Source organism: Pongo pygmaeus, chromosome 16, assembly GCF_028885625.2.
Source record: "Pongo pygmaeus isolate AG05252 chromosome 16, NHGRI_mPonPyg2-v2.0_pri, whole genome shotgun sequence".
Taxonomy (NCBI): domain Eukaryota; kingdom Metazoa; phylum Chordata; class Mammalia; order Primates; family Hominidae; genus Pongo; species Pongo pygmaeus.
Genome location: NC_072389.2, coordinates 42032622 through 42047428, shown reverse-complemented (window position 1 = coordinate 42047428; position 14807 = coordinate 42032622). Strand labels below are relative to the sequence as shown.

At 38.4% G+C, this 14807-nt stretch overlaps 1 protein-coding gene across 8 annotated transcripts in view; it reads left to right on the top strand.

Moving 5' to 3' along the window:
- MEIS2 (Meis homeobox 2) overlaps positions 1-14807 on the top strand; it is a 209144-nt gene that overhangs the window by 189317 nt on the left and 5020 nt on the right. For all 8 annotated transcript variants that reach the window (XM_054451274.2, XM_054451272.2, XM_054451273.2 and 5 more), the window contains one exon: positions 14159-14217. In XM_054451274.2, coding sequence (XP_054307249.1) covers positions 14159-14217 — 59 coding nt within the window. The remainder of the gene's footprint in view (positions 1-14158; positions 14218-14807) is intronic.

The following is a 14807-nucleotide window of genomic DNA, read 5'->3' as shown; positions in this document are numbered from 1 at the left end:
TTACAGGCGTGAGCCACCGTGCCCGGCAAGAGATAGAAAAGTTCTAAAGAACCTTTTCAGCCACAGCACATTTTAGGGGTCAAGGTGTCATATTTGGGGTAGTCATGGGGTACATATGAACAGGTTAGATGTAAACAAGAGCCCTACAAGTGGTTCTTCATCTCTGAATCTGACTTGGGGAAATCTAAAGATGGAAAGAAAGCCTATTTTTAAGTTGATAAAAGGCTTAAAAATATAATTTATGTTAAAAATTAGGATGCCATTTCATTTTCTCTTCAAATCCTCGGAACCCTAGTGGCCCTCAAAATCTGAACAACTAGAGTCAGGAATTAATTTGTACCATCACCTTCTCTTAGAGATCCATAATATATATCACTCTATTGAAGCCTGTGACACAACCTGCAGCAGAGAAAATGACTTCACTTTGATTACTTTCACATTTGTTTTCTCCATATTTATTTGACCTAGGCCCCTATTCTGGAGAAGTACCTGTTGATACTAGAGTTCCTCAGAGCACATTTGGGAGCAAAATATCCTTACAAAGATATCAGAAAAAATATTTTTAAAAAGCTTTTTGTTTTGGGGGTTGAGACAAGTTCTGGCTCTGTTGCCCAGACTGGAGTGGAGTGGCACCGTCTCAGCTCACTGCAGCCTCCACCTCCTGGTCTCAGGCGATCCTTCCACATCAGCCTCCTGAGTAGCTGGGACCACAGATACATGCCACCACACCTGACTAATTTTTTAAGGTTTTCGTAGAGATGGGGCTTCATCATGTTGCCCAGGCTGGCCTCAAACTGCTGGGCTCAAGCAATCCTCCTAGCCTTGGCCTCTCAAAGTGCCTCTATTTCTCTTTTGTCTCCTTTCCTTTCTGAGTCTCACAAATCTTCCTCCTTCACTTTCTATTCTCTACCCCTGTCTCCCAACACCCCCCACCCCCATCCCCACACACACACTCATAACACCTCATTGACCTCAGTTCTCATTCCTCTCCACTTGAGTCGACTGCCCCATCATCCCCAGTACAGTTATGTCCTGGACTGTGCATGTTGCCTGCCAGCCTAGAAAAGCCAGAGGCCCAATTTCTTCCACATCACATCTGCACCCACGATTTACCTGGCCTCTCTAATGCCCAGATAGATTCGCACCTTTAACTAATACCTCTAGTCTGTATCTTGAGTTATTTGTGAGTACGAAAACAATTAGACCAGTGCCAGAAAGCCTGAGTTATTTCCCACCTTAGTTCTGTCCCGCTCCAGGGCAAATCATTTCATCAAGGATTCAGCTATGCCTCTTATAAAATGAGAATAAGAATATCCTTAAACTCAGGGCTCTTTTATTCTCAATTCTAAGTTATATCTGAGATGAAGGAACCCTATTTTCATTCACTCATTTAGTTATTCACTCACAAACATTTTATTGAGGGTGTACTATATTCCTGATGCAGTGTCAATAATAAAACTTAAGATGTGGCCCCTGCTCTCTAAGGCTATCTAGTAGGAAAGTCAGACAAGTAAATCGCAATTGTGAATAAGTACTGTGCTGGGCATATTAGCTCGGTGCCACTGAGGAAGTGCTTCTTAATCAGACTTTGGAACCAGGGAAGTTGCCTCAAAGAGATTTCTGTGATAAGCACTTTGAAGGGTGTGTTAGCCAGATGGCCATAGCAGAAAGCCCAGCCCAGGCCAAAGGAATAGTGTGGTCCTGGTTAGTTAGCACATTAACTTTAAAAGTATTAATTGCTTTTTGTTTATTTATACATTACCTGACTCTAAAGAATCTGTGGCAGTTAAACCAAATACTAAATTAAGGTTTTGTTGTTGTTGTTGTTTTGTTTTTATTATTATTATTATTATTATTATTATTATTATAATTTTGAGATGGAGTTTCACTCTTGTTGCCCAGGCTGGAGTGCAATGGCGCGATCTCGGCTCACCACAACCTCTGCCTCCCAGGTTCAAGCGATTCTCCTGCCTCAGCCTCCCGAGTAGCTGGGATTGCAGGCATCCACCACCATGCCCGGCTAATATTTTTTTGTATTTTTAGTAGAGACGGGGTTTCTCCACGTTGGTCAGGCTGGTGATCCACCCGCCTCAGTCTCCCAAAGTGCTGGGATTACAGGTGTGAGCCTCCGTGCCCAGCCAAGTTATTTTTTGATAGATAGTGTTGTTACTTTATCTGTATTGTGAAAGTGGAAATAGAAAATAGAAATGCCATCATTTCTATTTCTAAAAATTAAGTTAAACCACTTTAGGAAATTCTGATAGATGTGAAATCTGAATATGCTGTAAAAATTCTTTCAAATTGTGGTACAATGTGTTTGCTTTTTGTCTATTGTAGATTACAGCTTTGTGGGTAATGTCAGAATCAAAGGTTGATGTCTCTATTTCTCACAAATCGGGGGGAAAATCCACTAACTAACCCTCTAAAGCTAAAATATTTAAGGACTAAAGCAGATGTGGCATAACTGCTGGTTTGCTAGGTCTCTTGTGGTTTATAAAGATATATTTTATGTCTTTTATGATTACGGGATGATGCTAAAAATTTTGTGGGTAATAATACCGTCACATTGGAAAGACTGCATATAACATCTCTGGAGAAGATGCAGAATGTTACCCGGCTGTCAAATCAAAGTAAAAGATGTTTAATTTGTCATTAAGAAAAGGCAGTCAGGAAATTTTATTTGGAATTTGATGTGTGAACATCATAAATGTGAGGATATTAAGTCATGTATTCGTGAATAGATTTTTTTTTGCTTTCTGACATAATATGTTTTCATAATAATTTTTAAAGCTATTGTTAGATGTGTAGTTGTTAGAACTATAACTTATTTAAAGTGAGTTTTAAAATTGTTTAGATCTTTGATTTTTTTTTTCCCCATTGGCACCTTTACTAGATGCCAGTATAAACTGGTTAAATAGCATTTGGTTTAAACAGAAAGAATATACATATGCATATTTATGATATTTTGTTTGTTGGATCTTTTTCTTAATATTACTTGACTTTCTGTGTTTTAATCTCATTTTTTCATATTTTGGGTTGAAGCCACTCTAAAGTTTAACACCTAGGAGATTTCTCACTTATGGTTCCCTTTAAAAGTGCTAAAATCTCAGCCTCTCAAACAAGAGACCAAGCTACAATTTAAAGAAAGCGGTGGTATTGATAAAGGGCCCTAAGAATGTTGCCACCTTCCGAATGTGTCCTCTGCCACATCCTTTCTTTTAAAGCAGCAGGAGAATTGAGAGGAGGATAAGAGCCTGGTCCATCCAAACACTTCTGGCATGCCAATCTGGTCTTCTGAAGTATCCCCTGCTGCTTTAGAAAAAAGAGATCCCCAGACAAATGAAAGGGCCACGGGGACATTCACATGCACAGCACCTTCCCTCCAAGTGGCTTTAGATTGCCGGTGTGTTGGGGTGGTTTGGCCTGAGTTGAAGAATAGAGACTTGAGAACCATTTGTTTCCACACCATTTTGGGTGAAGTGCTATATTTTTCACCTTAAAAGCCCATTTAAAAAGAAAAATATGGTTTGAAAGGAGGACACAATTTGGAAGCCATCACACTTAATGGAGCCCCTTTTAAATGTAACACTTTGTCCTATCAATTCTCTTCTAAATTAGTTGTCACTACCTAGAGAAAACCCACCCTTGATTGTTTTATGCTATTGCTTAAAAATACATAGTCTTTTATATAGATTTTCCTATTCCAGTTTTAAAAACTCTCTGATAAGTTCCATTACTAAACTTACTTTCGTTGAGTGAGGAGTGGAACGTAATTTGTGTAGCAACACCCAGTGTAACATGTATGTAATTATCATCGGCCTCTAAATCTAGTTGCACAAATTAACTCAAAATGTAAAGAAAAAGCGAATTGGTCCTATTAGAAACAAGGCCTTGACCACAGAGGTTTTTACTAACAATCGACTTGGCCAATCATGGTCGGATAAAGAACTTCCCAAAATTTACAGGATAATTTGGAAGAGGAAGGAAGTAATTTTTTTGGAGGTAGCCAGCAGGCAGTTTATCCTATTACCTACTCCTGCAGCTCTGGAATATTCATATAGCTTGGAAAATAGAAAGAAATTAGACGTTTTGAAGTTAAGTCACTACCTTTTGCTCTTCTTTTGTCCTTGTTTTTTTTTTTTTCTTGAGTGGCTGACATACTTTCTCAGCCTGAAAGTCTTATTGTCAAACCAAAGGTAACATTTGAAAAATTGAATTTGCCTCTTCCCACCACAACAAATAGGAATTTCTCATCTATTTCCAATTTTCATCAACTGTACCCCATAACATACTAAACATAAATTCTCAGACTTATCCTCTTAATATCTTTTGTATTTGTATCTCTCCTTTTTCATCTAAGTATAATTTATCAGCAGCTCTCCCAACCAAATACCCGACTTCTTTTTCATTTCTACCACCTTAATCAGAGCTCGTTTTGTTTCCCTCTTCTGCCTGGATTGGACAAGAACTTTCCATCTTCTCAGCTTCTAGATTCTCATCAGTTCAGTTCATCCTATACATAGCTCTTGGACAGATCTTCCTCAAACACCATATTTTATCATTCTACCATTTAGGAATTTCAAGAATTCAATTTATCACTCAAGAACCTCTACCAGCTTGCGTGTTAATCATAGCCATGTATTCCAGATCGAAGCTGGGAGCCAGTCAGAGTTCAATTCCTTTATCCTCCCTTGCACAAAATCGGCCCTGGTCTGGACTGGTGCTTTACGGCATGCCATTTCCTTGTTTTCTCTTCTTCCAATATTCCACGTTCTTTTAATCTGGTTCAGCTTTCTTCCTCCAAGAATTTGAGATTAATCTTTAACTTCTTTAATTGACCTCATGACACTTATTTACTGACTATGGGCTATTTTGACTTGTAATTATTTGTGTGTTCTCCAATTGTGATTTTCAGTTTGTTTCTGCGGGTGTGAAAAATAAAAATCTTTAAAGGCATAACTTGAATTTTCATATATACGGAGAAAGAAACTCATATAACTATATATGTATGTATTATTTCTAATTTTATATATAACTTTGTCTTATATTCTGTCATTAAATTTGTTTTATGTGAAGTATAGAATATGGAAGATTTACCAATGTGTGACACATAGGTAAATGTGTGACACATTTACCTTGTGACACATAAGGTCCATAGATTACTATGGACCTTAAAAATTATTTGGTCTAATTTTTTTTAGGATTAAAACAGGATGAAAATAAGCCTTACGTTATATCTGCTCCTTTATACCTAGCTTTACCTTCCGCCCTCTTCCCATATGCCAAACCCAGTCTCTCATTGGGAAACACACACACACGCCCCTAGAGAAAGCATCTATGAATACAATTCTGTGAACATGGAGGAGGTAGGTGATTAGTAACTTTTGACTGGCCAAAGGGTGATGTAGGTTAAAGCAAGAAATGAGGGTGAGAATAATCTCTGTTCCCCTAGATAGAGGGGAAGAGAACAAACACTAGAACATGGCATGATTGAGTATAATAGAAGTGAGAATGTTTAGCAACCATTCTTTTCTCCTTTGTTTCTGGCATTTCCACCCCTCCCCACCCCCCGACAAAATTCCTGTCTTTGATCTATGCAGTAATATGTCTAAATATCCTAGAATTGGTAACTCTCTCTATATGTATGTGTGTATATGTGTCTGTGTGTGTCCTTATCACCCCTACTTCAGCAGCAGCACAGAAAACTGAGCCAGGTGTTAATGAATTCATCTCTGGCAAAGTTTATTGCTGTGTGTATGTGTGTTTCCATACATGTACCTGTGCACACACACACACAATACACATACATATACATACATACATGTGGCTGATGACTTCTCACAGTATATCTCAAAGCATTATTGCATGTCCCACTTGGTTGATAGGGCATCTCTAGCCTGACAGATTTATCTGTTGAGAACAGGATTATGCATTTGAAACCAGTTTAATTCTTAGCAAGACAATGCACATGTCTTATGTAGATTTTGTTGTTGATTTTTTCTCCCTTATAAGTTACTCGGGGAAAGTCATGTCAATATAAATCAGTGGTAATGAAATCAACATTATAGCATCTTTGATAATGCATTTGCTAAAGCCTTTCTGGACGTTTACCCAGCTCTCAATGATTGATATTACAGGCAGTGGATAAACATTTTTGATGGATCTGTTTGCTCACAGATAAAAAAAAAAAAAAAAGAAAATGTAATCCTTTTATCGCTTTGATTTAAAGAGTGTAATGCCATTGGAAAGGAAGCAGTTCAAATGTGGTCATCATAGGTTGGTGGCACCAAAAATAGAAACTCACTTAGGGTAAAATTTGCTGTCAGAAAAAATGGAGCATTCTTTCTGAACTCAGGAGCGTGTGGTTCATGCGAGCTTCCTTGTAGATGGTTGCTACAATAAGGCTTCTTTCATACAGGTGTGTTTATGCCCCAGGCTTGCTGGCCACAGTCCATTCCATTTACAGAAGCTGAATTAAACAATAACTACCGCATTGCAAAAAATGGTGGGGGTGGGAGGAAGGGGAGGGGGAAAGGTGAGCGTCAAAGGAGATGCCTGAGAGCTTTGTTAGGGCCAAGAAAAACCCTGTTGCAGTTGTCAGAGCTTGTTGATGTTGCTGGGAACGGCACTTTTTTTTTCTCCTGGATTTTGTGGTTCTGCCTTAGGAAAGAAAGTAAAATAGAACGGAAGAACAAAGTCCTACTCTATAAATCAGCAGCTGCTCCTTGCCAGATCAAAGGAGTGACATTTTTGCTCCTGGACTACTTGTCCACTTGAGGGCTTGACAGGCAGCTAACAGCTGGCCTGCTAGACTGTATAGGAGAATCAGCCTACATCTTCTTCTGAGCAGATGACAAGCTAATCAGAGACATATCCATAGCACAGGGCATGTGAGTGCACCTTGATCTCTTCAAACATATCTAATACATAATTGCTAAACAGCTTGGTGCATTTTTGGCCAGTTAATGCTTAGGTGGTTTCCATTAAGAAGTAGGATAGAGAATTAGTACTTCAATCAAAGGTGATCATGAAAGCTAAAAAGATACTAGATTTGTTGGGATCTTTTCCTCTTAGAGTAAAATGGCTAGGAACATAATGGGAGTTGGCTAAGAATGTGTGCAACTGATTGTGAAGTGACTGGTTGATTTGCAAAGCCAGGTCAGGCCACAGTGTTCAGATACGGAATAGGTAATTAGAAATCAGTAGTTTTGAAAATGATTGTGCCTGCTTTTTATGTTGATAGAGTTAAATAAAGTTGTAGGTGTACCTTCTGTGTCTGCAAAAAGTTGTTTTCAGAAGCACTATAAGGTGTGTAGGTATCCAGATCTGGAATTTTAATGTCAGTAGTAAAAGTTTCAAAGTAATTCAGTTTCTAGTTGACTTCTATCTGCAATAAATCATGTACAGGATGAGGTAATATACTACAACTTATGTCTATTGACTTAGGATTTTATCTTTAAGAGGATAGATCCTAGATGTGAATAGCTAAGGAAGTTTGAGTGTTTTCTCCTCCCTTGCTTTCAAATAGCTTCGAAAGATCACTTTTATAGTGAATGATAAATAGCTACATATGAATAATCTGATGGCATTCTGTAAGAGTAACGGTGCTTCAAAATCATAACCTGCTGGGATGTTTTGTTACATGCCATCAAGTGTGATTATATTCATGGAATAGTGTTTACTGTTGCTCAATATTGTAAAGGAAATAGAAGATAATTCCCTATCTGAGGGGAAATTTCTCAAATATTTTAATTAAAAGGTCCCTACGGTTAGCCATATAAACCTTAGTCAAATAAGATGACAAATTTTCTTGATCTCCTTTAAAAATTCTTTTATATATAAAAATAATTATATTTTTTAAAAACTCCAACAGTACAGAATTATTTGGAAAAAAAGATAGAAATCTACCATTCTCCTATCCATGCCTGAGAGATAGCCTCTGTTAACAGTCTTCACAAAAACATTTTACTGGCCCAGCTTTTCCTTTAAGAGGTACAGATGGAGTACAATAAATTAAATTATTATAAAGTGTTTATTGCCCAAGGCAAGTAAGTAAAAGGCTGTTTAGATCTAAGATACCTAAAGAAAAGAGTATGTGCATTTTTTTGCAGCTGAGATTCACACTTAAAACTTGATCTTTGCAAGTTTCTGTTCTTAAGCAGAGCACTAGAATTTGATATGTGATCTAGAGCAAGGCTTCTCATACTTAAATGTACATAGATCCCTTGGAGATCTTTTAAAATGCAGAATCAGATTCAGTAGCACAGGAATGGGGACGGTAATGTATTTCTGCATCTATAACAAGCTCAAGGTGATGTTGCTACTGGTCCATGGCACACATGTAAAGTAGCAAGGATCTAGAGAACCATACAGAGAGTGTGATTCCAAAAGAGCTCACTCTCCTATCCACCTCCCATCCCTGCAGGCAGATGCCTGCCCCAGTGTCTAAAATCTCCACCATAGCATTGTACATTTGGATTAAACTCCGATTTTTAGAAAGATCCGGCGATATGAACACACGCTACTTGTAGGAGTACAACACATTATTACCCTGTGGCCAATCCAGCATAGATTTGTTTAACAGCCACCCACTTATTCCTAATTACTATGTATGAGAGAACAGAGCTATTTAGGAGCATTGGATAGGTGCATTTTGACTGTAAGCTAACATTTAATGAGCTTGCTATGTGCCAGGCATTGTGCTAAGGATCTTGCATACAAAATCTCCCTCAGTCCTCAAAACCACCCAGGCCCAGTTATTTCCTCAGTTTACAGATAGGAAATGGAGTGAAGCTTGGGAAGGTGAAGAAGAACTGTCCAAATTCACACAGCAAATAAAGGGCAGAGGACATGAGCCCATGCTCTTCACCATATTGCTCTATGCATAAGTCTGGAATATCCAACAATAATGGAGAAGGGCATGCTCAAAGTAGAGTGTTTTAGTAAAGAACCTACAGGAGCCCTTGTAACTTTAGGGAAGAATTAGATGAAAGTAAGAATATTGAAAGAAGACAGTAGAAGGCCGTCAAGGATGAGCATCACCTACTCGATAATTTTGTCCAGGGCCTTTTATGTCAGCATGAACACTCCATTACTCAAGCCATGTTCATAAAGGTACAAAATGTTTGTGATTCCAGATTAACATCATGTTTTTATATTATAAATTTATTAGTATTTAGTTCATGTGTTTTTAAAGGTGTAGGCAAATCTAGTATTCTGTCAAATTATAAATCAGGCTATTGCTTAGGGAAATTAATTATGATCCATGAATCTGTCCCTAAGTAACATATGAATCTCATTCATTTACCTTACTTTGCTCACAGTTGTCTGTGAGAAAGGAGCCATTGTCTGGTCACCAGTGGAAAACTTATGTTTGCGACATGACTCCATCATTTGCCTGCCCAAGTTCATCTTCAAAGGCATTAAACTTGCCTTATTCACTGATTTAACCATTTTAATGTATCTTACTGAGAAAATCCTACTCTTAGCCGTAACCATAGCACAGAGAAATACTTGCTTTTTTTGTAAAGTAAGAAAACATGGAGAAATTTGATAAGTGACTTGCCAAGGCGGAAGTTTCATCATTTGAAACACCAGCCAGGAGCAAGCACTGCGAATAAGCACTGTGGCTGATGGGTCCCAGGGCTGGGGACAGTAGGGAAGCAGGGCCTTTTCATGTTTTAACAGGTCCCCAGTCACTGAGCTACCTACAACGCCTTTCCCCAATTGATCTGATCCCACTTCAACAGTTCAGTCCCCTTCCTTGCCCAAAGCAATCCATGCAGAATCTTTAATTCCAGCTATTCTTGATTCCTCCTCAGAGTGTTCAGGGATGGCAGCTTTCCAGGTAACTCCATGGAGGCCTGCACTTTCTAACAAAAGGAATGCTTCCAAAAGGAGTTGGTTACCAGGTGTGGCATGAAGTTAGTGAACCAGAAAGAAGGGATTTATCAGCCATTTAAAAAGATTGGGGGGGGGGGGGTGTGGGTGGAGAAAGAAAGGAATAAAGAAAAGAAACCAACAACACACAGGAATGACACCTAAATCTACTTCTATCAATCTGAACCATACTTTGGAGTAAAAAGTCTTTAAAAGAAAAATCATGATGGTCAGAGTTCAGTTGTAGAAAAGCATGCGAAGCTACAAAGTTTAGACTTTCTGAGGACAGGAGAGGTCTCCGGGAAACAGCTCTTCAGCAAGGCAGTAAGATGAGATTACAGTGATATTTGCTACCTTGGGTTTATTTGTTTTAATGTATTCTTTTTTCATCTCTGAGTTGAGTCAGAAAGGCCTCGTGATTCTTGGAACATCATTGAATTTATTTCTATAATTAAGTTATTTTTAAACTAACAGTCTTAGTATATAATTTTTAAGGATCACACATACTCATGCATTTTCTACTTAAGCAAAATTTAGAGAAAAAGTAGATAGTCTTAGCAGATACTCTCCCAGGCTTTTGTATGAGCCTGGATACTAACTTTGTGTTCAATACAAATCAATGGAACTAGGGCTCTTTAGGGTATTCATTCCCTAAGGACTCACTAATGAAATTATCTGTAGCCCTTTAAAAAAAGTCACAATGAGGCTAATGAAAATTTTTTTCCTAAGTGAAATCTAGATAAAGCTAGACACTAAGCTTACTGGCACATTTTATGGACAAGTTGTAAAAAACTCAGAATGTTTTTTAAGAACTGTTTAATATTGAAGAAGACTTTGTAACTTAAATTGTTTAAACCAATAGAGAAGTAGCTTATATGCCTGCAACTTCAAAATCATTCTGGTATGACATTAAAACTTAGAGAATTTTTTAATATCAGATACAGATGAAAAACCTAACAGTCTTTGGATTGGAAATAACTTGTGGGGGTTTTCATTAAAGTTGGGTGCAGCTTGCTGCATTTTGGTTAGTTGGATGTCTTCAGCAATTTTTCAAATGTTTTGGGTTTGGCAAAGTCCAAAATGTTTTTTGCCAAGACCCTCTTTTCCCCTTATTTTTTAAACCCGTGTGAAATTCAAGGATAACTTAATCCATATGTGTCTGATTCATTTACACTTAACTCATCAAAATGTTATTTTATAAGACCCATTTAATATCCATGGAACCTTTTGAGTCTTTTTAAGACAAGTCTTTTGTCTTTGAACCAGCAAGTTACATTTTTCCATATGAATGGAGCCTGAACCTTGAAAGACTGAAGATGAGTTGATTTTCAACTTAAATTCTTCAAATTTTATGTAAAATCAAAGCTTGATATTCTATTTACTACTTGAGCACTGAAAAAGGTCATTTTAAAAAATATAGATTAGAAGATGTGGAAAAAAATTTATTTCATGTAATTTTGAGAAAAGACCATATATGGAAATTTCATCTTAGAAATACTAAATAAATAAAAATTATTTTTAGTTTGATTTGTTTTAGCCTATAATTTAAATGGCTCCATGTTATGTATGTCAGTGTATTTTCTAAGAGTGGCCTCTGGGTCATCAGTACTGGTGGGAGGTGGTAATTTCGTTTTTTAATATCAGGGTTTTCTTACAGTCAACTCATTAATTCTTAATTTTCATAGTAACATCTATGATGTCAATAAAATATCCCAAGATCAGGGGAATTGACAATTGGCAGGAGTTGCATGTTAAGAGATTTCTGAAAATTTGGGGCCCATATGTTTTTAAAATTCTGTGTGATTTGAAAGAATGTGGTAGAATTATGAATCTGGCAAGAAATAGCACTGTGGATCAAAAACATTGTTTGAGAACAAAAATCCAGAGAGGCTAAATGGTGCCCAAGTGAAAAAAGCAAAATCTCTGTGACCCTTTGTAAAAGGACCTAGTGGAAACCTTCCGAGGCTTCTATTCATATTTGCTTAGGAGAAGTGGGCAAAGAAAGGCCATTGCCATAACTGCTAGTGAACATCCAGTCCATGCCATGGTAACTAGTTGAAAATGTTATACTGGAGTGGCATTTCCAAGTTCAGTGCTTCTATAAAGACCTGCTAGCACACAGAATGCTTTTTTAATGTTCTGCATTGTTGTGTATCCCCCATTGAACAACCTTTTGAGCGGACCCCGTTTTTACTAATGTAAACATTCTGACGAGTATCCAAAGAAATGACCTTTGAGTGAACCTCTAACCTTCCCCGTAATTATTTGTTTGAAGACAGTGTGGAGTTCTCCTGCTGAGAACTAAGAACCATGATGCCTTGCAGCTCTGTGAGTAAGGGAGTGTTTGGGGGAACTGGAGAGAAAGACATAAATAAGGGAACAACCTCCAGATGTAAAGAATAAAAGAGTGAAATTAAAAAGGGAAAAAATAGCAATTCGTTTTACCTAAAGAGTTGGCCTATACCGAAAAAAAAAAAAATGCAAAACACAAAAACCAGGATTAGTAGCACATAAAAGGAGGTAAAACCCCTGCCAAGTGTGTCCTCCATTAGAAACTTCAAGGAGAAGAGCCTTCTCTGACCCTCCTGAGCATCTCCGCTGGTTTCAAGGTGAGCTGATAAAAACAGTTCCTGGGGTGAAAATATCAGGTCAGTCCTCCTTGGTTGCTGTAAAAGTGGTGGGGAAAGAGTAGATAATTAAGTTCTTTTTCTGATTGGAGGGATGCTTCTGGAAGTCTTCGTGATCTGATCAGATATTCCTCAGCAACATTTCAGGTGACAGGTGGGAAGAAAGATGCAGTTTCAACTCTCCTTTTGTTTTCACCTCTACATAGCTGGTCACTTTCTTTTTTGACAACTGAGCTACACTTTCTTAAGTAATAAAGAAGTCCATTGTTTTGCAAACAAACACAATATGCAAAAGACTCCTTTGGTTTTCTCCCGGCTAGTATTCCTCAGCTTAATTGTATTCCCACCAGAGTGCTCACAGGAGGCCTGACCGAGTGTGGCCTGACTGTCCTCCTCCAAAGGGACTTCAGCTTCCTCGGAACGCAGAGCTGCCAGCACACACTGAATTTTTCTGGCTAATTTCAAAGAGTGAGTTTTCAGTTCCTGCCTGTGGCCCCAGGTGGGCTCGTTAATCATGAAGTCCCCCTGTGCTTAAGATCTGAAACTGGAAATATTGACAGATGTTATCAATGGGTATATTTTTAAGGAAAAGCTAACTGGATGCTCGCTGCTCCTCCGAAATGCGTGGTCAGTGAATCCTGTGCATGAGCTCAAATGTGTGGGGAATACACGTCGTTAAGTGCACAGGGACAAGGGTAACTGACAAATGGTAGAAAATTGTTTTGTTTTTATTAAATTTGGAGAAATAAAGGAGATTTCTTATCATCTTACTCTGTTTGCACATGAATATTTGATGGGCATTATTAAACATTAAAGTAACATGAAGTAGGCACTTATTTTTGGATTTCCAACAAAATTAGATCCAGGCTTCTTAGATGAAATAACTGCTTCTCCTTTGCATTCCTGCGATTCAGCCACCACCTGATTTGCAAACGTTTCTTGGGCTCTAATATCAACCATGTGTACCTGAGGCTCTGTCTTTCTAGTGGGTTGAAAGGTGGCTGGGTTTATGGTTGGCAGTTACCTTATCCTCTGCCCTGGGTGTCCCAGCTTAGGCTGGAAAGGCTGCCCCCAGCTGGCACTGACCTCTGAATGACCCCTAACTTTACAGGCTTAAACTGCAGGAGTTGCCGAAGAGCAGAAGTCTTTCTGGCCAGCACTTATTACTGCTGTGTTGGTGATAAAACTTCAGACAGCCTAATTGATGGCTTTGCTGACCTAACAATACCTTGTGAAAGCCGAGTGCTAGAGCCTGGTCTCCATTTATGACCAGCTGCAAGGGGAAGCTGGGTCTCCCTATCACGGGGAGTCTAGGGAAAGGGGGAAAGTCTTCCAGCCTGTGAACTTTAACCAGATTCCTACTTGTGCAAGAAGCAGAAGCACAATTTGAAATTAATAGAAGCTTTCTCATGGAGAACTTTTTTCCCTCCCTGAGCTCTTCTAGCAAGTTGTCTTGGAGTTGACTACACAGTGACGATGGAGATTACCCAGTCAACTATTTTTGAACACTGAAAGGGAAAATCAACTTTAAGTTGAAAAGATAATTTTCGGAAGAGATTCGACTGTATTTTGTGCTCCTCAGCATTCATGCAAAGGTGTTCGCAGAGTACAGAAACGGAGTTTGATGACTGGACTTCTCTGTTCTGTTTCAGGTTTATTAATGCCAGAAGAAGAATAGTACAGCCCATGATTGACCAGTCAAATCGAGCAGGCAAGTTCCAAGTAGTATCTATATTTACGTCCCACAGGCACAAATCCTCATCAAGTTATACTCCAGTAGTTTCCTCATCTGGTAAATAAGTGCTTCCACCAGGCATTCTGGATTTTTTTTTTTTTAATGTCCCCAGAATCCCACTCAAGGAAGCAACTTCAGTAAATGGTGCTAATTGGAGATTTCCCACCCTGACTCTACTGAAACTGCTTTTTATTTTCTTTCTGAATTGGTAATTGGGCACAAATATTAATGCCACAAGCAGCGTGTTTGTGAGCTCTGGCATTACCCCTTGCTTGTCTGCATCCAATCATTAGCACACTCTCATTTTTCTGTTACCCACAGTTCCTTGGTGTATGCTAGGCTTTCCCTTCTGTAGCATCCGCTGTTAAACTTATTGTATCCATTCATTTGCTTTGGCTATTCATAATATTCTATTAAAGCCTGACGTGCTGCATTGCCACCATTATTTTTTATTAAAGAATATTACCTTCGTTTAAAATGCTTCACATCCATGCTGCTAAAATACATGTGAGCTTTTCTCAGAATTCTCTCAATTTCTCTAAAACAGTTTTTATATGGTACTGTCA